This window comes from Leptodactylus fuscus, chromosome 2 (genome assembly GCF_031893055.1).
Source record: "Leptodactylus fuscus isolate aLepFus1 chromosome 2, aLepFus1.hap2, whole genome shotgun sequence".
NCBI classification, from domain to species: Eukaryota; Metazoa; Chordata; class Amphibia; order Anura; family Leptodactylidae; genus Leptodactylus; species Leptodactylus fuscus.
The window spans coordinates 227563356-227589381 of NC_134266.1; the positions used below are offsets into that span (position 1 = coordinate 227563356).

At 44.9% G+C, this 26026-nt stretch overlaps 1 protein-coding gene across 4 annotated transcripts in view; it reads right to left on the reverse strand.

The window, feature by feature from the left end:
• ASIC1 (acid sensing ion channel subunit 1) overlaps positions 1 to 26026 on the reverse strand; it is a 209925-nt gene that overhangs the window by 26233 nt on the left and 157666 nt on the right. For all 4 annotated transcript variants that reach the window (XM_075265744.1, XM_075265742.1, XM_075265743.1 and 1 more), the window contains 2 exons: positions 17060 to 17116; positions 9962 to 10115 (listed from right to left, as the gene is read on the reverse strand). In XM_075265744.1, the coding sequence (XP_075121845.1) occupies positions 9962 to 10115; positions 17060 to 17116 (211 nt within the window). The remainder of the gene's footprint in view (positions 1 to 9961; positions 10116 to 17059; positions 17117 to 26026) is intronic.

A 26026-nucleotide genomic window follows, 5' to 3' on the forward strand; every position in this document is an offset into this window, starting at 1 on the left:
CTGGGAATTCAAAGAATATATTGGGGTTACGTGCACCCACAATTTTTGCTACTGGTATATAGTGCCATTGTCTCACTGGGAATTCAAAGAATATATTGGGGTTACGTGCACCCACAATTTTTGCTACTGGTATATAGTGCCATTGTCTGACTGGGAATTCAAAGAATATATTGGGGTTACATGCACCCACAATTTTTGCTACTGGTATATAGTGCCATTGTCTGACTGGGAATTCAAAGAATATATTGGGGTTACAAATACCCTCATTTCTTGCTACTGGTATATAGTGCCATTGTCTGACTGGGAATTCAAAGAATATATTGGGGTTACAAATACCCTCATTTCTTGCTACTGCCATATAGTGCCAGTTTCTGACTGGTAATTCAAAGAATATATTGGGGTTACGTGCACCCACAATTTTTGCTACTGGTATATAGTGCCATTGTCTGACTGGGAATTCAAAGAATATATTGGGGTTACAAATACCCTCATTTCTTGCTACTGCCATATAGTGCCAGTTTCTGACTGGGAATTCAAAGAATATATTGGGGTTATAAATACCCTCATTTCTTGCTACTGGTATATAGTGCCATTGTCTGACTGGGAATTCAAAGAATATATTGGGGTTACAAATACCCTCATTTCTTGCTACTGCCATATAGTGCCAGTTTCTGACTGGTAATTCAAAGAATATATTGGGGTTACGTGCACCCACAATTTTTGCTACTGGTATATAGTGCCATTGTCTGACTGGGAATTCAAAGAATATATTGGGGTTACAAATACCCTCATTTCTTGCTACTGCCATATAGTGCCAGTTTCTGACTGGTAATTCAAAGAATATATTGGGGTTATAAATACCCTCATTTCTTGCTACTGGTATATAGTGCCATTGTCTGACTGGGAATTCAAAGAATATATTGGGGTTATAAATACCCTCATTTCTTGCTACTGGTATATAGTGCCATTGTCTGACTGGGAATTCAAAGAATATATTGGGGTTACGTGCACCCACAATTTTTGCTACTGGTATATAGTGCCAATTTCTAACTGGGAATTCAAAATACTATGCTGCTGTAACACGCTGAAATTTCCCCAAGGTGGGACTATTAAAGGATTATCTTATCTTATCTTATCTTAAAATGCGCAAGGCTCCCGGAAAGGGACGTGGACGAGGCCGTGGGCGAGGTCGGGGGAATGGTTCTGGGGAGCAAGGTAGCAGTGAAGCCACAGGGCGTCCCGTGCCTACTCCTGTGGGGCAGCAAGCATTGCGCCACTCCACAGTGCCAGGGTTGCTTGCCACATTAACTAAACTGCAGGGTACAAACCTTAGTAGGCCCGAGAACCAGGAACAGGTCTTGCAATGGCTGTCAGAGAACGCTTACAGCACATTGTCCAGCAGCCAGTCAGACTCTGCCTCCTCTCCTCCTATTACCCAACAGTCTTGTCCTCCTTCCTCCCAAAATTCCCAAGCTTCACAGAACAATAACCCCAACTGTCCCTGCTCCCCAGAGCTGTTCTCCGCTCCTTTCATTGTCCCTCAACCTGCCTCTCCACGTCACGATTCCACGAACCTAGCAGAGGAGCATCTGTGTCCAGATGCTCAAACACTAGAGTCTCCTCCATCTCCGTTCGATTTGGTGGTGGATGACCAGCAACCCACCCTCATCGACGATGATGTGACGCAGTTGCCGTCAGGGCATCCAGTTGACCGGCGCATTGTGCGGGAGGAGGAGATGAGACAGGAGTTGGAAGAGGAAGTGGTGGATGATGAGGACACTGACCCGACCTGGACAGGGGGGATGTCAAGCAGGGAAAGTAGTGTGGATGTTGAGGCAGGTGCAGCACCAAAAAGGGTAGCTAGAGGCAGAGGTCAGCAGCTTAGGCGAAGCCAGGCCACACCCGGAATCTCCCAAGATGTTCCAGTTCGTACCCAGCCCTGAAAAACTCCCACCTCGAGGGCACGTTTCTCGAAGGTGTGGAGTTTTTTCAAGGAATGCGCCGAGGACAGATATAGTGTTGTCTGCACAATTTGCCTCTCGAAATTGATTAGGGGCTCTGAGAAGAGCAACCTGTCCACCACTTCAATGCGCCGTCATTTGGAATCCAAGCACTGGAATCAGTGGCAGGCAGCAACGGCAGGACAAAGGCCGCCTGCCGTTCACGCCACTGCCACTGCCTCTGCCACTGCCTCTGCCTCTGCCACTGCCACTGCTGACTGTGCTGGCGATGCACTCCAGAGGACGAGCCAGGACACCACTTCATCTGCCTCCGCCACTTTGTTGACTTCTCCCTCATCCTCCCCTGTTCCTGTCTTATCTCCTTCTCCTGCACCATCAAAGGCACCATCAGGCGCTTCTTTACAACAACCCACCATCTCTCAGACATTGGAGCGGCGGCAGAAATACACTGCTAACCACCCACACGCGCAAGCCTTGAACACCAACATCGCTAAACTGCTGGCCCAGGAGATGTTGGCGTTCCGGCTTGTTGAAACTCCCGCCTTCCTGGACCTGATGGCAACTGCGGCACCTCGCTATGCCGTCCCTAGCCGTCACTACTTCTCCTGGTGTGCCGTCCCCGCCTTGCACCAGCACGTGTCACTCAACATCAGGCGGGCCCTTAGTTCCGCGCTTTGCACAAAGGTCCACTTGACCACCGACGCGTGGACAAGTGCATGCGGACAGGGACGCTACATTTCACTGACGGCACACTGGGTGAATGTAGTTGAGGCTGGGACTGCTTCCCAAACTGGCCCGGTGTACCTCGTCTCCCCGCCTAACATTCCTGGCAGGGACACGAGAAGAACACCCCCCTCCTCCTCCTCCTCTACCGCCTCCTCCTCCGCCACCGCCTCCTCCTCCGCCACCGCCTCCTCCTCCGCCACCGCCTCCTCCTCCGCTGTTAGATTGACCCCAGCTACGAGTTGGAAACGTTGCAGCACTGGCGTTGGTAGACGTCAGCAGGCTGTGCTGAAGCTGATCAGCTTGGGGGACAGACAGCACACTGCCTCCGAGGTGAGGGATGCCCTCCTCGATGAGACGGCAATATGGTTTGAGCCGCTGCACCTGGGCCCAGGCATGGTCGTTTGTGATAACGGCCGGAACCTGGTAGCAGCTCTGGAGCTTGCCGGACTCCAACATGTTCCATGCCTGGCCCACGTCTTCAACCTAGTGGTGCAACGTTTCCTAAAGAGCTACCCCAATGTTCCAGAGCTACTGGTGAAAGTGCGGCGCATGTGCGCCCACTTTCGCAAGTCGACAGTAGCCGCTGCTAGCTTAAAATCTCTCCAGCAACGCCTGCATGTGCCACAACACTGGCTTTTGTGCGACGTCCCCACACGCTGGAACTCAACGTTTCAGATGTTGAATAGAGTGGTTGAGCAGCAGAGACCTTTGATGGAATACCAGCTACAAAACCCTAGGGTGCCACAAAGTCAGCTGCCTCAGTTTCACATCCATGAGTGGCCATGGATGAGAGACCTTTGTGACATCCTACGGGTCTTTGAGGAGTCCACAAGGAGGGTGAGCTCTGAGGATGCGATGGTGAGCCTTACAATCCCTCTCTTGTGTGTTCTGAGAGAATCCCTGATTGACATCAGGGATAACTCAGATCACACAGAGGAGTTAGGGATAGCATCCGATCCGTCACAGCTGGAGAGTAGGTCCACACATCTGTCCGCTTCACTGCGTTTAATGGTGGAGGAGGAGGAAGAAGAGTTGTCCGATGATGTGATGGTGATACAGGAGGCTTCCGGGCAACTTCGAATCGTCCCATTGTTGCAGCGCGGATGGGTAGACATGGAGGATGAGGAGGAAATGGAGATTGAACTTTCCGGTGGGGCCAGAGGAGTCATGCCAACTAACACTGTGGCAGACATGGCTGAGTTCATGTTGGGGTGCTTTACAACCGACAAGCGTATTGTCAAAATCATGGAGGACAACCAGTACTGGATCTTTGCTATCCTTGACCCCCGGTATAAAAACAACATCTCGTCTTTTATTCCGGTAGAGGGGAGGGCCAATCGCATCAATGCTTGCCACAGGCAATTGGTGCAGAATATGATGGAGATGTTTCCAGCATGTGACGTTGGCGGCAGGGAGGGCAGTTCCTCCAGTAGGCAACCAATTTCTCACCGGTCCACACAAACGAGGGGCACACTGTCTAAGGTCTGGGACACCTTGATGGCACCCCCTCGCCAAAGTGCCGCCACGGAGGGTCCTAGTGTCACCAGGCGTGAGAAGTATAGGCGCATGTTGCGGGAATACCTTTCCGACCACAGCCCTGTCCTCTCCGACCCCTCTGTGCCCTACACGTATTGGGTGTCGAAGTTGGACCTGTGGCTTGAACTTGCCCTATATGCCTTGGAGGTGCTGTCCTGTCCTGCCGCCAGCGTCCTATCTGAGAGGGTGTTCAGTGCAGCCGGTGGCATCATCACTGACAAGTGCACCCGTCTGTCAGCTGAGAGTGCCGACCGGCTCACTTTGATAAAAATGAACCACCACTGGATAGAGCCTTCATTTTTGGGCCCACCTGTGTAAAGCACCCCAACATGAAACTCCATGTCTGTACTCAACCTCTCCAATTCCTCCGCATCCTCATACTCATCCACCATAAGCGTTGCACAATTCTGCTAATACTAGGCTCCCTCCACCCTGATTTCCACCAACTCTGCTGGTTAGAGGCTCCCTCCACCCTGATTTCCACCAACTCTGCTGGTTAGAGGCTCCCTCCACCATGAATTGGTCCAAACTGGGCTGTTTAGAGGCTCCCTCCACCATGAATTGGTCCAAACTGGGGTTTTTAGAGGCTCCCTCCACCATGAATTGGTCCAAACTGGGCTGTTTAGAGGCTCCCTCCACCATGAATTGGTCCAAACTGGGGTTTTTAGAGGCTCCCTCCACCATGAATTGGTCCAAACTGGGGTTTTTAGAGACTCCCTCCACCATGAATTGGTCCAAACTGGGCTGTTTAGAGGCTCCCTCCACCATGAATTGGTCCAAACTGGGGTTTTTAGAGGCTCCCTCCACCATGAATTGGTCCAAACTGGGCTGGTTAGAGGCTCCCTCCACCATGAATTTGCCCAAACTGGGCTGTTTCGAGGCTCCCTCCACCATGAATTTGCCCAAACTGGGCTGTTTAGAGGCTCCCTCCACCATGAATTGGTCCAAACTGGGGTTTTTAGAGGCTCCCTCCACCATGAATTGGTCCAAACTGGGGTTTTTTAGAGGCTCCCTCCACCATGAATTTGCCCAAACTGGGCTGTTTAGAGGCTCCCTCCACCATGAATTGGTCCAAACTGGGGTTTTTAGAGGCTCCCTCCACCATGAATTGGTCCAAACTGGGCTGTTTAGAGGCTCCCTCCACCATGAATTGGTCCAAACTGGGGTTTTTAGAGGCTCCCTCCACCATGAATTGGTCCAAACTGGGCTGTTTAGAGGCTCCCTCCACCATGAATTGGTCCAAACTGGGGTTTTTAGAGGCTCCCTCCACCATGAATTTGCCCAAACTGGGCTGTTTAGAGGCTCCCTCCACCATGAATTGGTCCAAACTGGGGTTTTTAGAGGCTCCCTCCACCATGAATTTGCCCAAACTCTGCTGGTTAGAGGCTCAATCCACCCTGATTTTCAAAACAAATGTTGGTGCCAACCTCAACTTACTACAAGGGCCAAATTCACTGCTGGTGACAAGCTCTCCTCACTGCAAGTGCCAAATACACATGTTTCAAGGTGTTTTCCTACTGTCAGAGAGGTGGTATTGAGTGTGTAAAGTGTGTAGTTGTTAGGCTGTGATGTTGGGGTAATAGAGGGTCTTTGGTGTGTTAGATGCCCCCAGACATGCTTCCCCTGCTGTCCCAGTGTCATTCCAGAGGTGTTGGCATCATTTCCTGGGGTGTCATAGTGGACTTGGTGACCCTCCAGACACGGATTTGGGTTTCCCCCTTAACGAGTATCTGTTCCCCATAGACTATAATGGGGTTCGAAACCCGTTCGAACACACGAACATTGAGCGGCTGTTCGAATCGAATTTCGAACCTCGAACATTTTAGTGTTCGCTCATCTCTAGAAAGCATGTATAGCTGTAATGGAATTGCTAGAGGAGCAATTCCCCAGTAGCTGCTGGAAAACCCTGAGGAAGGGGCACAACAAGACAGTGAGCCCTAAGCTGACCCCACCACTACCTCTACCTGCTTGCTTCACTGCCCTAGGCGGCAGAGGACAACTGGTCAAAGCCCTTCCTGTAAAGGTGACAACACAGAACGAATATAAAACAAACAACAACAAGGGAAGGTTAGCTAGCCAAGGATCCAGTAGCAGTCGAGCAATGCAGTACAGAATCAAAATACAAGAGAATGGTCAAAAGGGAAGCCAGAGATCAGTAATATAATAGTAGGAGACAGAGGAGCTTAGCAGGGACAAAATCTAAGGACAGAGTCTCAATAGTCAGCATGGCTGTGTGGGTCTAATGGCTTGTATATAGGAAACCAAAGACCCGCCCTAGGCTTGATTGGTAGACAGGTTGTCGATCACACAGGCCAGACTAGAATTAACCATTTGATGACCAAAGAGAAACAAGGTCCAGGAGATGGGTGTGGTGGAATTCAATTACACAGGAGAGGTAATAGTGCAATGAAAAACTCTAAGCAAAGAATCAAAATGAGCCCACCTCCTGTGCCACAGCATGCTTACGGAGGGTGGCACAGAGACCCAAACAGGCAGAGACGTTACAATGTTAATGGGAAAAATAAGAAAAAAGTTGTGATTCTCAGAGGACAGAGTAAAAAAAAAAAGCCAAAAATATACTGCGCCCTGAAGGCCTTAATAGTCTACATTATTTAGGGGTTAATGACCTCCCCATGCAGTAGTAGGAACCATTCTGATGAAATTGGGCACATACGCTAGGTGATTAATCTGTTGTGCTCAGCTTTTTCAATACAGAGCCTGCGACTTCTTAAGCCGACTCCCGCGGATGTGACAGCATATCACTCTGCTTCCTCTTTGACTGTCTCTATCTGTATTCCGGAGGGTGGTAGATTGTTCTACACTCTCGTTGACCTGAATGGCATCAGAAGATTGGTGCTCTGTATTGAAGAAATGGAGCAGCGCAGCATGAAGGCACACCGACACATGGATAATGGTAAAGTTCTGCTGGATTAGAGTTTTTTGTAGAAATGGAAGGTACTCTTTAAGGAAAAGGACACAATTATACAATTTCTTCTCCTTTTATGACTTTCTCGCATTTCCACATTTTAATAAACCATACAATAAAGAGATCTCCTGTACGGAATATTTCCGCTGTCTAGGCCATGCTAGTTATCTGACAGATGAATGATTTATGGATTTACTTAACAAAATTGAGGCTTTTCTTTATTATGCTACCAGCAATGCACATCTGCCAACCATAAAAGCACAAGAACAATCCAATGTCTATCTTACAGAGTGTAACAGCCTAGCTGATTGAAAGGCTATTCCCGCCACCCCGAGTAGACTTGGATCCTTTCATATGCAATGGTTTATTAATTCACAATATGTTATTCATGGGGAATTAATATTCAGCGCGGAGCGTGCGGTAGCTCTGCACTTTGAGTGGCATATTGTCAACAGACGGATGAAATCTCCTATACGTTGTATCCTTAGCGCCAGGGTAATAATGAAGTGCTTCTTTCAGCATTATACAGAAAAGGGGTTTATCCTGTTCCGGCTGGACATAAAAAGTGTCAATCTGTACATGAAGCACTGAGAGATTATTAATTAAAACTTGTCAATCAATTTGAAGATCCACAGAATAATCCCTCGGCTGGACTTCGGTAGCGCTACAAAAGTCTAGACAGAGATGTTCAAGTCCGTCATGGAGATGTTAGGCTGCTTTCCTTGAAAAAAGCGGCCATTATGATGGTCTTCGGGCTCCGAGAGATACTTATATTATTCTACTAAAACTGTTCTGAAGACTTTGTTAGACCAATAAAATGTCCTGAGAGTCGGATTGAAGACAAATTAAGAATTGTATTTCAGCTCAAGCCTTATCTATTAAATGCCACAGCATGGGTGTACAAAATGGTCACTTTTAATTTACTTCTATTCAGAATTTATCAGAGTTCTGCACAGACATTAGTCATGGCAGTATTGTTAAGTATCGGCTCAGCTTGAATGTCCTATGCCTGTAAAGAGTCGTAACCGGCCACTCCAGCTAACTACTGATGAAGTGGTATCGAATGGTGTGCGGTACATACAGAAGAAGGACCGAGCTAGCCTTCATCTACAAAAGATCCACAGAAGATCTGTGCTTAGTCCCCCAGGATGTTTGGAAAAAACTCCCTGCTGAGTTGCTTTAAAAACTCTACAAATGTACCGAGAAGGATTGATGGAAGGCAAAGGGATCGAAAACAAAGGGCGGTCACAGCAAATATTTATCACACTACTGCTTGCTCTCCATTGGGGAAACCCAACACATCCCATTATAGTCTATGGCATTGATGGCGAACCTTTTAGAGACTGAGTGCCCAAACTGCAACCAAAACCCACTAAATTATCACAAAGTGCCAACACAGCAATTTAACCTTAATAATGTGCGGATCCACAATTGTGGACAATTATGGACCTGCAAAATACTGTCATGTGAATGGGGCTTTAAAGAGCTTTCTATTATACAAAAAACTTTGTACTGCATTTAGTATAATTTTGAACAATTAATGTTCACCATTTACATCATACAGATCTGTTTTATAGGATTGTGCAATGTTATTATGACCTGTAGTATTATCACGTCTTCTATAAAACAGATACTATATGATATAAATAGTAAAGGGTCCCCAGTTAGTCCAATCTAATCCACGGTGACCCCCACACAGTACAATCTGCTCCACAGTGGCTCTAACACAGTAAAATCTGCTCCATAGTGGCCCCCACACAGTACAATCTGCTCCACAGTGGCCCCCACACAGTCCAATCTGCTTCACAGTGGCCCCCACACAGTACAATCTGCTCCACAGTGGCTCTAACACAGTACAATCTGCTCCATAGTGGCCCCCACACAGTACAATCTGCTCCACAGTGGCCTCCACACAGTCCAATCTGCTCCACAGTGGCCCCCACACAGTCCAATCTGCTTCACAGTGGCCCCCCATAGTACAATCTGCTCCACAGTGGCTCTAACACAGTCCAATCTGCTTCACAGTGGCCCCCACACAGTCCAATCTGCTTCACAGTGGCCCCCACACAGTCCAATCTGCTTCACAGTGGCCCCACATAGTACAATCTGCTCCACAGTGTCTCTAACACAGTACAATCTGCTCCATAGTGGCCCCCACACAGTACAATCTGCTCCACAGTGCCCTCCACACAGTCCAATCTGCTCCACAGTGGCCCCCACACAGTCCAATCTGCTTCACAGTGGCCCCCCATAGTACAATCTGCTCCACAGTGGCTCTAACACAGTACAATCTGCTCCGTAGTGGCCACCACACAGTATAATCTGTTCCACAGTAGGTGCCCACAGAGAGGGCTCTGAGTGCCATCTCTGGCACCCATGCCATAGGTTCGCCATCACGGATCTATGGGGTCTGCTGATTTCCATGGATAATTGCCTTTTAAGTGGATTAAGTTTCCATTCTTGGGGTCCCTAAGTGGACCTGAAGAATGGATTACTGAGCACTAGTATGAACCTAGCGTCAGATTCCACTTTTGTTCTTTGAATTAATTTTGGTATTTGACAAAAATAAATTGTTACACTTCTATTTTTGGAAGCATTCTTAGTTCACAACCCTTGCCTGCATTGGACAATAGACCCCCATAGTGTTAGAGGGCCAGTTGCTATTACTTTCTCTATTGCCACCCGCCACTCATTTCCAGTGATGGTTTGGCATCATGTATACACCATTCATCACCAGTCACTTTACACAGTGATTCAATATGTCATATGTAAAACACACACATAGCATAGCCATAAAGTGTCTTATACTTACGCTATGTACTGCTCACTTTTGTTGTACTTCTTAGCCAGATATCGCGCGGAGGCTTTGCTGGGGATTTTCACCATGGACATCTCCTTCCCGTACCGTGTCATATTACATGGAGTTTCACATACGCAGTAGTCATTATCCTTTTCTACAAGAAAATCTAGAAAATCAAAAAGATAGTAACATGATCAAAACATGTTTAAAAGGATTTAGTCACTTGGCAAATCCATACACAATAAATACAGTCCTATGAAAAAGTTTGGGCACCCCTATTAATCTTAATCATTTTTAGTTCTAAATATTTTGGTGTTTGCAACAGCCATTTCAGTTTGATATATCTAATAACTGATGGACACAGTAATATTTCAGGATTGAAATGAGGTTTATTGTACTAACAGAAAATGCGCAATATGCATTAAACCAAAATTTGACCGGTGCAAAAGTATGGGCACCTCAACAGAAAAGTGACATTAATATTTAGTACATCCTCCTTTTGCAGAGATAACAGCCTCTAGTCGCTTCCTGTAGCTTTTAATCAGTTCCTGGATCCTGGATGAAGGTATTTTGGACCATTTCTTTCTACAAAACAATTCAAGTTCAGTTAAGTTTGATGGTCGCCGAACATGGACAGCCCGCTCACAAATGATCTGAAAACAAAGATTGTTCAACATAGTTGTTCAGGGGAAGGATACAAAACGTTGTCTCAGAGATTTAACCTGTCAGTTTCCACTGTGAGGAACATAGTAAGGAAATGGAAGACCACAGGGACAGTTCTTGTTAAGCCCAGAAGTGGCAGGCCAAGAAAAATATCAGAAAGGCAGAGAAGAAGAATGGTGAGAACAGTCAAGGACAATCCACAGACCACCCCCCAAAGAGCTGCAGCATCATCTTGCTGCAGATGGTGTCACTGTGCATCGGTCAACAATACAGCGCACTTTGCACAAATAGAAGCTGTATGGGAGAGTGATGAGAAAGAAGCCGTTTCTGCACGTACGCCACAAATAGAGTTGCCTGAGGTATGAAAAAGCACATTTGGAGAAGCCAACTTCATTTTGGAAACAAAGATTGAGTTGTTTGGTTATAAAAAAAAGGCGTTATGCATGGCGTCCAAAAAGAAACAGCATTCCAAGAAAAACACTTGCTACCCACTGTAAAATTTGGTGGAGGTTCCATCATGCTTTGGGGCTGTGTGGCCAATCCCGGCACCGGGAATCTTGTTAAAGTTGAGGGTCGCATGGATTCCACTCAGTATCAGCAGATTCTTGAGAATAATGTTCAAGAATCAGTGACGAAGTTGAAGTTACGCCGGGGATGGATATTTCAGCAAGACAATGATCCAAAACACCGCTCCAAATCAACTCAGGCATTCATGCAGAGGAACAATTACAATGTTCTGGAATGGCCATCCCAGTCCCCAGACCTGAATATCATTGAACATCTGTGGGATGATTTGAAGCGGGCTGTCCATGCTCGGCGACCATCAAACTTAACTGAACTTGAATTGTTTGTCCAAAATACCTTTATCCAGGATCCAGGAACTGATTAAAAGCTACAGGAAGCGACTAGAGGCTGTTATCTTTGCAAAAGGAGGATCTACTAAATATTAATGTCACTTTTCTGTTGAGGTGCCCATACTTTTGCACCGGTCAAATTTTGGTTTAATGCATATTGCACATTTTCTGTTAGTACAATAAACCTCATTTCAATCCTGAAATATTACTGTGTCCATCAGTTATTAGATATATCAAACTGAAATGGCTGTTGCAAATACCAAAATATTTAGAACTAAAAATGATTAAGATTAATAGGGGTGCCCAAACTTTTTCATAGGACTGTATCTGATAGGCGGGGGTCCTACCTATGGGCATAGTTGAAGTCTTTTGACCCTCTAAGCTAGGTTGTTTATGTAACTCCTATAGAATACACTGGAGTGAGTCGTAGACATGTGCCCAGATCACTAGGGAATTTGAGGGTCAGGGGATTTCTGTTCTTCTGGCATTAGACAATTATGGCGTATCAAGATATCTAAACTACAGACATTGACTGTGGAATATTTTATATCTAAAGGTGATACTGCTGCAGGCATCTAGAAGCAAGTAGCACATCAGTATGTTTGTTGCTTACATCCCACAGCACAGGGGTTAAAAGCGAATGAGATTCTTGGAATCTGTTCGTCCACCTTTGCAGCTGCAACACATTTTATGAGGCATAAAGATGTTAAGGCACAATGCATAATTTCTCTTTCCTACTGAAGGTTTTCAGTGGCACAGAGGTCTGCGCTGTAGCTGGAGGAAGGAAGGATGTTCCATTATAATTGTGTTCTAGGTAACAGCAGAGGACTTGATTCTTAGATCCCAGAGAAAGACAAAAAATCCATTTTGCAGAACAAGATTATTAAAGGAGACAAAAAGATGTCAAGATGCAATGCTGTTGTTTAATCTTGTAAAAGCACTTGAGCCTTGGACTAGCATATACAGTCCTATGAAAAAGTTTGGGCACCCCTATTAATCTTAATCATTTTTAGTTCTAAATATTTTGGTATTTGCAACAGCCATTTCAGTTTGATATATCTAATAACTGATGGACACAGTAATATTTCAGGATTGAAATGAGGTTTATTGTACTAACAGAAAATGCGCAATATGCATTAAACCAAAATTTGACCGGTGCAAAAGTATGGGCACCTCAACAGAAAAGTGACATTAATATTTAGTAGATCCTCCTTTTGCAAAGATAACAGCCTCTAGTCGCTTCCTGTAGCTTTTAATCAGTTCCTGGATCCTGGATAAAGGTATTTTGGACAAACAATTCAAGTTCAGTTAAGTTTGATGGTCGCCGAGCATGGACAGCCCGCTTCAAATCATCCCACAGATGTTCAATGATATTCAGGTCTGGGGACTGGGATGGCCATTCCAGAACATTGTAATTGTTCCTCTGCATGAATGCCTGAGGATTTGGAGCGGTGTTTTGGATCATTGTCTTGCTGAAATATCCATCCCCGGCGTAACTTCAACTTCGTCACTGATTCTTGAACATTATTCTGAAGAATCTGCTGATACTGAGTGGAATCCATGCGACCCTCAACTTTAACAAGATTCCCGATGCCGGCATTGGCCACACAGCCCCAAAGCATGATGGAACCTCCACCAAATTTTACAGTGGGTAGCATGTGTTTTTCTTGGAATGCTGTTTCTTTTTGGACGCCATGCATAACGCCTTTTTTTATAACCAAACAACTCAATTTTTGTTTCCAAAATGAAGCTGGCTTGTCCAAATGTGCTTTTTCATACCTCAGGCAACTCTATTTGTGGCGTACGTGCAGAAACGGCTTCTTTCTCATCACTCTCCCATACAGCTTCTATTTGTGCAAAGTGCGCTGTATAGTTGACCGATGCACAGTGACACCATCTGCAGCAAGATGATGCTGAAGCTCTTTGGAGGTGGTCTGTGGATTGTCCTTGACTGTTCTCACTATTCTTCTTCTCTGCCTTTCTGATATTTTTCTTGGCCTGCCACTTCTGGGCTTAACAAGAACTATCCCTGTGGTCTTCCATTTCCTTACTATGTTCCTCACAGTGGAAACTGACAGGTTAAATCTCTGAGACAACGTTTTGTATCCTTCCCCTGAACAACTATGTTGAACAATCTTTGTTTTCAGATCATTTGAGAGCGGGCTGTCCATGTTCGGCGACCATCAAACTTAATTGAACTTGAATTGTTTTGTAGAAAGAAATGGTCCAAAATACCTTCATCCAGGATCCAGGAACTGATTAAAAGCTACAGGAAGCGACTAGAGGCTGTTATCTTTGCAAAAGGAGGATGTACTAAATATTAATGTCACTTTTCTGTTGAGGTGCCCATATTTTTGCACCGGTCAAATTTTGGTTTAATGCATATTGCGCATTTTCTGTTAGTACAATAAACCTCATTTCAATCCTGAAATATTACTGTGTCCATCAGTTATTAGATATATCAAACTGAAATGGCTGTTGCAAACACCAAAATATTTAGAACTAAAAATGATTAAGATTAATAGGGGTGCCCAAACTTTTTCATAGGACTGTAGCTTATGAATGAGTCACGTTTCTACATATATGCAATATATCACACCGATCCTCAATACAGTGTCAATGCATTTTAATGAGGCCATGCATATCACAACAAAATATGCTTGTATACTGGATAGAATAGTATCCAGTATACAAAGGTATAATAGAAAAACACACATCAGATGCCATATATTGGACTTAGTCTGCGGAATCTCAAGTCCCCGTACAATAAGCACTGAACATCCCACACATGACTGTGTACAAAAAGTCTTTTATTCCATTTGAGCGCATCGATAGCCACATCACATTTGCATTTACTGCATACGATCCATGTTATTGAACCCGTTTTAATGGGTTATTTGGGGAATACTAAAGCTTACCAGTGCATTCCCTGCACTGGATAAGCATTATTACTAATGTACACTCCAGTCCCCTGCAACCCCGTACATTACTTTTGTGGAGGGCTACAGGGGGAGGCCGGAACTCTCGTTCATCTCTCCCCGCAGCCGCTACAACTCTCGGTCACTTTACCAACTCAGTTTGGCCTGAGACTGTGTAGAGTCAGTGACATCATAGAGCTAGAGTGGCTGCAGGGGAGACTGAAGAACTGAAGAAGTGGTCTGGCCTCCCCCGCAGCCTTCTGCAAAAATAATAAATGGGGCTTAGGGAGTTCATTAGTAATAAAGCTTAACCATTGCAGAGAATACATTGGTATATTGTATTACAACCCAGATAATCTCTTTAATCTATGGGACTTTTCGCAAGGTCACATAAAATTTGCTCCAGCCTGAGATATGCTGCATCAGCTGCATTCATTCATTTGGTTGTAAACTGTCTATTGATGTTTATGGAGTGTTAAAAATATACCGTATTTTTTGGACTGTAAGATGCACCTTTTCCCCCAAAATTTGGGAGGAAAATGGGTGGTGCATTTTATAATACGAATATGGATGGGTGGAAGGAGCGGGGTCACATCATCATCAGCAGGAGTGGGGTGATGCTGTGGGCCCTGGGTTGGGATAAGAAGTACTATTAGGCTGGGGCCCCATGGGATGGTAAAATCATGCCGTTTTACAGTAAGTGCAAAGTGGATGGGATTCTAGCGAATCGCATGCCCTCTTTGTCGTATAAACCGTGGTATGGACATGCCGCGATTTCCAAAACCGGTGCGGCAACAGCATGTCAATTTTACCTACGGAAATGACGGTGGTTTGCCCACTGTTTTTCCCGCAGCGCTTTTTAGTAGCGGGGCGTCCCATGGGGCCTTAGCCTTACAGTGGATGCCGGGGCTCTATAGTTGTACAGCAGAGACCCGGAGCTAATGTCTGCGATAACAGTCCATCCCCTCATTATTATTTATCTCTTTGCTCTTTATATGCTTAGAAACTGTAATTGAGTCAAGGGGGCGGTCCTAACAGTGGCTGAGTAATACAGATATAGCTGTCAATCATTGATAGCACCGCCCCCATGACTAGAGAACTGTTTTGAGCATATAAAGAGCAAATATAAAAATTAATAAATGACAAATTATATTAAATCTTTCCCCACAACTCAATACATCAGTGTCTGCATCTCCTGCTCTATAACATTCTTCCTCCAGATTGGTCTACAAGTGTGTGGCCTTTTGCGTGCCTTTTGGCTCATAATACATGTATGTAAGGACAAAATGTACATGTACTATGTACAAAAGAAAATGGTAAGGAAGTAATATATTGCTTAATGTATGAAGTTTTCTTCTGAAGGAGTGAAATAAGTGCTTGGAGGAAAACGTTTCATCTGATATACGACATCAGTGAACGGCACGCAGACTTTATATATGCTAGAGTTCCTCCCTAGAGGATGTATGTAATACAGATACAATTCTGGTGACATATTGATGTTGTATGATCCGTATATATGAGCATACTGTGAATTCATATTTTGCATATTATCACACAGAATCTTGCTGCAAAGGGCTTATCCTTAGATGTGTTTTTCATGTATTCCATTTGCTCTTTTGTAATAAAGCCCGCACTGATGTTCATCTCATTTGTATGTAACCAAGAAATTAGGATTAACATAGTAATACATTTATTCTGGCTGTTTCAGTATTATTGACAGCCAGAATAGTGCAGTCTTTTGGGATAACAGATCTGACACAGCTGTCATGGCTCCATTTCAGATAGAAAGCATGATGTTACTGAAGTGTAGATAGTCTCAAGCTAAGGCCTGGTTCACATCTGCATTCGGTAATCCTTTCAGGAAGTCCGCTTGGGGACAACCCTGAACGGACTACCAAACACATTAACAAGCAGTGAGTTTATGAAAGCACATGGACCCCATAGACTATAATGGGGTCCGTGTGTTTTCCGTGTGGTGTCCGCACGAATCATACAGAGAGGTAAGTGCTTCATGAACTAATTTCCTCTCCGCGTGATTCGTGCGGGCCCTGCACAGAAAAAACACGGACCCCATTATAGTCTATGGAGTCTGTGTGCTTTCATAAGCTCACCACTTGTCAATGCTTACGGTATTCCATTTGGGGGGTCCCCATGCAGAACCAGGCCTGAGGCTTCACTTGTTGGGCCGGATGGGGGTTGTCTGCTGCAGATATATCCCAAGAGACCCAACTGCATCCTGAAATAGCCAAAAACATTTGCGTTTTGCTGCAATTTTCTGCTGCGATTCCTGGGCAGATTGACATTGATACTTTGTTTCTGCAGAGTGTGAATGGGATTTCTTTAAAGCCTATCCAGTATTTCATATCAGGTAACCTGCCGGTGATTTGCCACAACTAATGGGTATGTACTGTGGTGCAAACCTTTGCTGCTTGCCCCGGCAAATTTGCAGCAAAGTCTGCACGTATTAATCAGCGAAAGATGAAATCCACAGCAAAATTCTGCATCAAATTAGTGACATTCCCTTATGAATGATGTTTTATAAAATGGTTTCCATTAGCAATATACCATAGTACTTTATATTGAAGATTTGTGCAAAAATCATTTTGAAAATAGTCTTTGTTTTATGCGTTTTATTTTTTAGGTTAGTAAAAATGAAAGAAATACGAAAGACTTACCTAGTGCAGGATCGGCACATTCCTTGTACAGCTCTGGAGTACAATATGCCGCATCTCCTGAATAATATAAAATACATGCAGTCATGTTTTTGTATCCTAAAAGTGCTGTTATTCATGGGTGCATTATCTCAAGCTTACTAGCAGGAATATAATACACCAATTTTATCAAATTATCCATTTTAAAATAATGTGAAATACACAAAGTAATGATAATCATATTGAAAGAATATGAGGAACGATGACAATATGACTTCCAGTTAAACATGTGCTGCATACAGTTGTAGTAACAGTAAAGTGGATGGAGTGTTTCCTATTCTGTTCTCTTGGATATACCGATGTCACCGACCTGCCGCATCAAGCTTCCCGTCATACCAGCTGATAATCCTACAAGTCATGACTGTTCCAATTCTTCTTGACCTCTCCTTAGCTTTTGACAATGTTTTTCACCACAATTCACTTATTTAACTTTTCTTCTATTTTGGCACCAACGAGACTCTTGTATCTCCTGTTTTAACGTCTGCTCCTTACTCCCTGTCTTGTTTTCCTGCTTGCCTAACAGATACTTAAAGCAGACATGTAATTTCTTTTGAATCTGAAAAATTGCATGGACTTGTTGCTTACATGCTACATATTGCATTTATAGTCAGTTTTTTATTTTATTGCCCCCTCCCCAAACATTCCTTGCATCTGGAATAGAATAAGTTTGGCTTGGACTTTCCCTTTTCCCTGACTTCCTATCATGCGTTGCATATACAGTGGGGCAAAAAAGTATTTAGTCAGTCACCAATAGTGCAAGTTCCACCACTTAAAAAGATGAGAGGTGTCTGTAATTTACATCATAGGTAGACCTCAACTATGAGAGACAAAATGAGAAAACAAATCCAGAAAATCACATTGTCTGATTTTGTAAGAATTTATTTGCAAATTATGGTAGGAAATAAGTATTTGGTCACCTACAAGCAATTAAGATTTCTGGCTCTCACAGACCTGTAACTTCTTCTTTAAGAGTCTCCTCTTTCCTCCACTCCTTACCTGTAGTAATGGCACCTGTTTAAACTTGTTATCACTATAAAAAGACACCTGTGCACACCCTCAAACAGTCAGACTCCAAACTCCACTATGGTGAAGACCAAAGAGCTGTCAAAGGACACCAGAAACAAAATTGTAGCCCTGCAACAGGCTGGGAAGGCTGAATCTGCAATAGGCAACCAGCTTGGATTGAAGAAATCAACTGTGGGACCAATAATTAGAAAATGGAAGACATACAAGACCACTGATAATCTCCCTCACTCTGGGGCTCCACGCAAAATCTCACCCCTTGGGGTCAAAATGATCACAAGAACGGTGAGCAAAAATCCCAGAACAACGCGGGGGGACCTAGTGAATGAACTGCAGAGAGCTGGGACCAATGTAACAAAGCCTACCATCAGTAACACACTATGCCGCCAGGGACTCAGATCCTGCAGTGCCAGACGTGTCCCACTGCTTAAGCCAGTACATGTCTGGGCCCGTCTGAAGTTTGCTAGAGAGCATTTGGATGATCCAGAAGAGTATTGGGAGAATGTCCTATGGTCTGATGAAACCAAACTGGAACTGTTTGGTAGAAACACAACTTTTCGTGTTTGGAGGAAAAAGAATACTGAGTTGCATCCATCAAACACCATACCTACTGTAAATCATGGGGGTGGAAACATCATGCTTTGGGGCTGTTTCTCTGCAAAGGGGCCAGGACAACTGATCCGGGTACATGAAAGAATGAATGGGGCCATGTGTCGTGAGATTTTGAGTGCAAACCTCCTTCCATCAGCAAGGGCATTGAAGATGAAACGTGGCTGGGTCTTTCAACATGACAATGATCCAAAGCACACTACCAGGGCAACAAAGGTGTGGCTTTGTAAGAAGCATTTCAAGGTCCTGGAGTGGCCTAGCCAGTCTCCAGATCTCAACCCTATAGAAAACCTTTGGAGGGAGTTGAAAGTCCGCGTTGCCAAGCGACAGCCCCAAAACATCACTGCTCTAGAGGAGATCTGCATGGAGGAATGGGCCAACATACCAACAACAGTGTGTGCCAACCTTGTGAAGACTTACAGAAAACGTTTGACCTCTGTCATTGCCAACAAAGGATATATAACAAAGTATTGAGATGAAATTTTGTTACTGACCAAATACTTATTTTCCACCATAATTTGCAAATAAATTCTTACAAAATCAGACAATGTGATTTTCTGGATTTGTTTTCTCATTTTGTCTCTCATAGTTGAGGTCTACCTATGAGGTCAATTACAGACGCCTCTCATCTTTTTAAGTGGTGGAACGTGCACTATTGGTGACTGACTAAATACTTTTTTGCCCCACTGTATATTGATAATGAGATGACTAATATTACCTCTAATATTAACCCTTTCTTGCCTTTAAAGCTAGCTACAGCCACAACTAATCTGTGTGTCCTGGCACATTGTAGTGGTATATATTATAATGTGACTACTATAAATAGCATCAAATGTGTATGTCTATGGGTCAATGCAAAAATTCTGTGTGCATAGCTATGGATATTGGAAATAGTAATGCCAGTATAATGAGGCTTGCGTGTGCAGGACACACAGGATAGTTGTAGTTACAAATACAACCATCACACTGTATCAGGCTTTGAATAGGGGGACAGAAAATTACTGATATTAGAGACATAACTGGGTAGAAAATCCAGACAGAAGAGGACAGCGCATGTAGCTGAAAGCAAAGCCTCAACCACACTTTCTGCAATCTGTCTTAGTGTCTTGGGTGTTAGAGATGGATTTTACTTGACAAGAGGAAGAAGATGGAGGGAAAGAAGCTCTGAGTGGCCATCACTTTAATGCAACTTTTAGGACAAAAACTGACCATTTAATAATTCACAAGCATATGGTGCCCAACAGAATAAGTGACAGTTTTCTCACATGTGCTTAAGTATGATCACAAATATGAAGATGACTGAATTTGCTTCTTCATCACCTGTTTAGCAATGTGAAGAGTTAGTAGGGATGGAAACTACTGACAGATCTTATTTAATGTTGGGGCCACACGGTGGCTCAGTGGTTAGCACTGCAGCCTTGCAGCACTGGAGTCCTGGTGTTCAAGTCCCACCAAGGGCAAAAAACCATCTGCAAGGAGTTTGTATGTTCTCCCTGTGTCAACATGGATTTCCATCCCATATTCCAAAAACATACTGATAGGGGGGAAAAAAAAGTACATTGTGAGGTCTATGTGGGGCTCACAATCTACATAAAAAAAGAAGATCTTATTTAATCTTGATATGTATAAATCACATATTCCTCCATCTCTCTTCCCTCTTCCACATAATTTAATAACCATCAATAACAACCCCCTATTCACATTCCCCTCCTTTGTAGTCTACCACCTGACCTTTTTTTTGTTTAATTTATTTCCCCCTCCTTGCTATTCTCTTGTCACCCTTCTCCCTCAACCCCGCTGCCGGGTACTTGTCACATATTCAGAATACAAAATCCCAATGACAACCTACAAATCCTTGTCTCTTACTTGCAAGAAATCCTTTATCTGCTCTTATCTGGAATTCCCTTTCTCATGCCATTCACCCCTTCAAATGTAAACCAGTGTTCATAGGCTGCATATTGCGCTCTTTGTAATACATTGTATTTAGAGATGAGCGAACAGTGTTCTATCGAACTCATGTTCGATCGGATATTAGGCTGTTTGGCATGTTCGAATCGAATCGAACACCGCGTGGTAAAGTGCGCCATTACTCGATTCCCCTCCCACCTTCCCTGGCGACTTTTTTGCTCCAATAACAGCGCAGGGTAGGTGGGACAGGAACTACGACACCGGTGACGTTGAAAAAAGTAGGCAAAACCCATTGGCTGCCGAAAACATGTGACCTCTAATTTAAAAGAACAGCGCCGCCCAGCTTCGCGTCATTCTGAGCTTGCAATTCACCGGGGACGGAGGTTTCCGTCCAGTTAGCTAGGGCTTAGATTCTGGGTAGGCAGGGACAGGCTAGGATAGGAAGGAGAAGACAACCAACAGCTTGTATAAGAGCTAAATTCCAGGGAGAAGCTTGTCAGTGTAACGTGGCACTGACAGGCTCAATCGCCGCAACCCAGCTTTCCCAGGATCCTGAATGGAATACACTGTCAGTGTATTCCCGTATACCCGATATATACCCCCGATACCCGTTCCAACGGTGTGCCCCCCCACCTTCACCCCAGAAATACCCTGCAAGTCCCCTAGCAATAGAATTGGGGCTATATACACCCACAATTTTTGCTACTGGTATATAGTGCCATTGTCTGACTGGGAATTCAAAGAATATATTGGGGTTACAAATACCCTCATTTCTTGCTACTGCCATATAGTGCCAGTTTCGGACTGGTAATTCAAAGAATATATTGGGGTTACGTGCACCCACAATTTTTGCTACTGGTATATAGTGCCATTGTCTGACTGGGAATTCAAAGAATATATTGGGGTTACGTGCACCCACAATTTTTGCTACTGGTATATAGTGCCATTGTCTGACTGGGAATTCAAAGAATATATTGGGGTTACGTGCACCCACAATTTTTGCTACTGGTATATAGTGCCATTGTCTGACTGGGAATTCAAAGAATATATTGGGGTTACGTGCACCCACAATTTTTGCTACTGTTATATAGTGCCATTGTCTGACTGGGAATTCAAAGAATATATTGGGGTTACGTGCACCCACAATTTTTGCTACTGGTATATAGTGCCATTGTCTGACTGGGAATTCAAAGAATATATTGGGGTTACAAATACCCTCATTTCTTGCTACTGCCATATAGTGCCAGTTTCTGACTGGGAATTCAAAGAATATATTGGGGTTACGTGCACCCACAATTTTTGCTACTGGTATATAGTGCCATTGTCTGACTGGGAATTCAAAGAATATATTGGGGTTACGTGCACCCACAATTTTTGCTACTGGTATATAGTGCCATTGTCTGACTGGGAATTCAAAGAATATATTGGGGTTACAAATACCCTCATTTCTTGCTACTGCCATATAGTGCCAGTTTCTGACTGGGAATTCAAAGAATATATTGGGGTTACGTGCACCCACAATTTTTGCTACTGGTATATAGTGCCATTGTCTGACTGGGAATTCAAAGAATATATTGGGGTTACGTGCACCCACAATTTTTGCTACTGGTATATAGTGCCATTGTCTGACTGGGAATTCAAAGAATATATTGGGGTTACGTGCACCCACAATTTTTGCTACTGGTATATAGTGCCATTGTCTGACTGGGAATTCAAAGAATATATTGGGGTTACGTGCACCCACAATTTTTGCTACTGGTATATAGTGCCAGTTTCTGACTGGGATTTCAAAGAATATATTGGGGTTACAAATACCCTCATTTCTTTCTGCTGCCATATAGTGCCAGTTTCTGACTGGGAATTCAAAGAATATATTGGGGTTACGTGCACCCACAATTTTTGCTACTGGTATATAGTGCCATTGTCTGACTGGGAATTCAAAGAATATATTAGGGTTACAAATACCCTCATTTCTTGCTACTGCCATATAGTGCCAGTTTCTGACTGAGAATTCAAAGAATATATTGGGGTTACAAATACCCTCATTTCTTGCTACTGCCATATAGTGCCATTGTCTGACTGGGAATTCAAAGAATATATTGGGGTTACAAATACCCTCATTTCTTGCTACTGCCATATAGTGCCAGTTTCTGACTGGGAATTCAAAGAATATATTGGGGTTAAGTGCACCCACAATTTTTGCTACTGGTATATAGTGCCATTGTCTGACTGGGAATTCAAAGAATATATTGGGGTTACAAATACCCTCATTTCTTGCTACTGCCATATAGTGCCAGTTTCTGACTGGGAATTCAAAGAATATATTGGGGTTACGTGCACCCACAATTTTTGCTACTGGTATATAATGCCATTGTCTGACTGGGAATTCAAAGAATATATTGGGGTTACAAATACCCTCATTTCTTGCTACTGCCATATAGTGCCAGTTTCTGACTGGGAATTCAAAGAATATATTGGGGTTACGTGCACCCACAATTTTTGCTACTGGTATATAGTGCCATTGTCTGACTGGGAATTCAAAGAATATATTGGGGTTACGTGCACCCACAATTTTTGCTACTGGTATATAGTGCCATTGTCTGACTGGGAATTCAAAGAATATATTGGGGTTACAAATACCCTCATTTCTTGCTACTGCCATATAGTGCCAGTTTCTGACTGGGAATTCAAAGAATATATTGGGGTTACGTGCACCCACAATTTTTGCTACTGGTATATAGTGCCATTGTCTGACTGGGAATTCAAAGAATATATTGGGGTTACGTGCACCCACAATTTTTGCTACTGGTATATAGTGCCATTGTCTGACTGGGAATTCAAAGAATATATTGGGGTTACGTGCACCCACAATTTTTGCTACTGGTATATAGTGCCATTGTCTGACTGGGAATTCAAAGAATATATTGGGGTTACAAATACCCTCATTTCTTGCTACTGCCATATAGTGCCAGTTTCTGACTGGGAATTCAAAGAATATATTGGGGTTACGTGCACCCACAATTTTTGCTACTGGTATATAGTGCCATTGTCTGACTGGGAATTCAAAGAATATATTGGGGTTACGTGCACCCACAATTTTTGCTACTGGTATATAGTGCCAGTTTCTGACTGGGAATTCAAAGAATATATTGGGGTTACGTGCACCCACAATTTTTGCTACTGGTATATAGTGCCAATTTCTAACTGGGAATTCAAAATGCGCAAGGCTCCCGAAAAGGGACGTGGACGAGGCCGTGGGCGAGGTCGGGGGAATGGTTCTGGGGAGCAAGGTAGCAGTGAAGCCACAGGGCGTCCCGTGCCTACTCCTGTGGGGCAGCAAGCATTGCGCCACTCCACAGTGCCAGGGTTGCTTGCCACATTAACTAAACTGCAGGGTACAAATCTTAGTAGGCCCGAGAACCAGGAACAGGTCTTGCAATGGCTGTCAGAGAACGCTTACAGCACATTGTCCAGCAGCCAGTCAGACTCTGCCTCCTCTCCTCCTATTACCCAACAGTCTTGTCCTCCTTCCTCCCAAAATTCCCAAGCTTCACAGAACAATAACCCCAACTGTCCCTGCTCCCCAGAGCTGTTCTCCGCTCCTTTCATTGTCCCTCAACCTGCCCCTCCACGTCACGATTCCACGAACCTAACAGAGGAGCATCTGTGTCCAGATGCTCAAACACTAGAGTCTCCTCCATCTCCATTCGATTTGGTGGTGGATGACCAGCAACCCACCCTCATCGACGATGATGTGACGCAGTTGCCGTCAGGGCATCCAGTTGACCGGCGCATTGTGCGGGAGGAGGAGATGAGACAGGAGTTGGAAGAGGAAGTGGTGGATGATGAGGACACTGACCCGACCTGGACAGGGGGGATGTCAAGCGGGGAAAGTAGTGTGGATGTTGAGGCAGGTGCAGCACCAAAAAGGGTAGCTAGAGGCAGAGGCAGAGGTCAGCAGCTTAGGCGAAGCCAGGCCACACCCGGAATCTCCCAAGATGTTCCAGTTCGTACCCAGCCCCGAAAAACTCCCACCTCGAGGGCACGTTTCTCGAAGGTGTGAAGTTTTTTCAAGGAATGCGCCGAGGACAGATATAGTGTTGTCTGCACAATTTGCCTCTCGAAATTGATTAGGGGCTCTGAGAAGAGCAACCTGTCCACCACTTCAATGCGCCGTCATTTGGAAGCCAAGCACTGGAATCAGTGGCAGGCAGCAACGGCAGGACAAAGGCCGCCTGCCGTTCACGCCACTGCCACTGCCTCTGCCTCTGCCACTGCTGACTGTGCTGGCGATGCACTCCAGAGGACGAGCCAGGACACCACTTCATCTGCCTCCGCCACTTTGTTGACTTCTTCCTCATCCTCCCCTGTTCCTGTCTTATCTCCTTCTCCTGCACCATCAAAGGCACCATCAGGCGCTTCTTTACAACAACCCACCATCTCTCAGACATTGGAGCGGCTGCAGAAATACACTGCTAACCACCCACACGCGCAAGCCTTGAACGCCAACATCGCTAAACTGCTGGCCCAGGAGATGTTGGCGTTCCGGCTTGTTGAAACTCCTGCCTTCCTGGACCTGATGGCAACTGCGGCACCTCGCTATGCCGTCCCTAGCCGTCACTACTTCTCCCGGTGTGCCGTCCCCGCCTTGCACCAGCACGTGTCACTCAACATCAGGCGGGCCCTTAGTTCCGCGCTTTGCACAAAGGTCCACTTGACCACCGACGCGTGGACAAGTGCATGCGGACAGGGACGCTACATTTCACTGACGGCACACTGGGTGAATGTAGTTGAGGCTGGGACTGCTTCCCAAACTGGCCCGGTGTACCTCGTCTCCCCGCCTAACATTCCTGGCAGGGACACGAGAAGAACACCCCCCTCCTCCTCCTCCGCCACCGCCTCCTCCTCCGCCACCGCCTCCTCCTCCGCTGTTAGATTGACCCCAGCTACGAGTTGGAAACGTTGCAGCACTGGCATTGGTAGACGTCAGCAGGCTGTGCTGATGCTGATCAGCTTGGGGGACAGACAGCACACTGCCTCCGAGGTGAGGGATGCCCTCCTCGATGAGACGGCAATATGGTTTGAGCCGCTGCACCTGGGCCCAGGCATGGTCGTTTGTGATAACGGCCGGAACCTGGTAGCAGCTCTGGAGCTTGCCGGACTCCAACATGTTCCATGTCTGGCCCACGTCTTCAACCTAGTGGTGCAACGTTTCCTAAAGAGCTACCCCAATGTTCCAGAGCTACTGGTGAAAGTGCGGCGCATGTGCGCCCAGTTTCGCAAGTCGACAGTAGCTGCTGCTAGCTTAAAATCTCTCCAGCAACGCCTGCATGTGCCACAACACTGGCTTTTGTGCGACATCCCCACACGCTGGAACTCAACGTTTCAGAT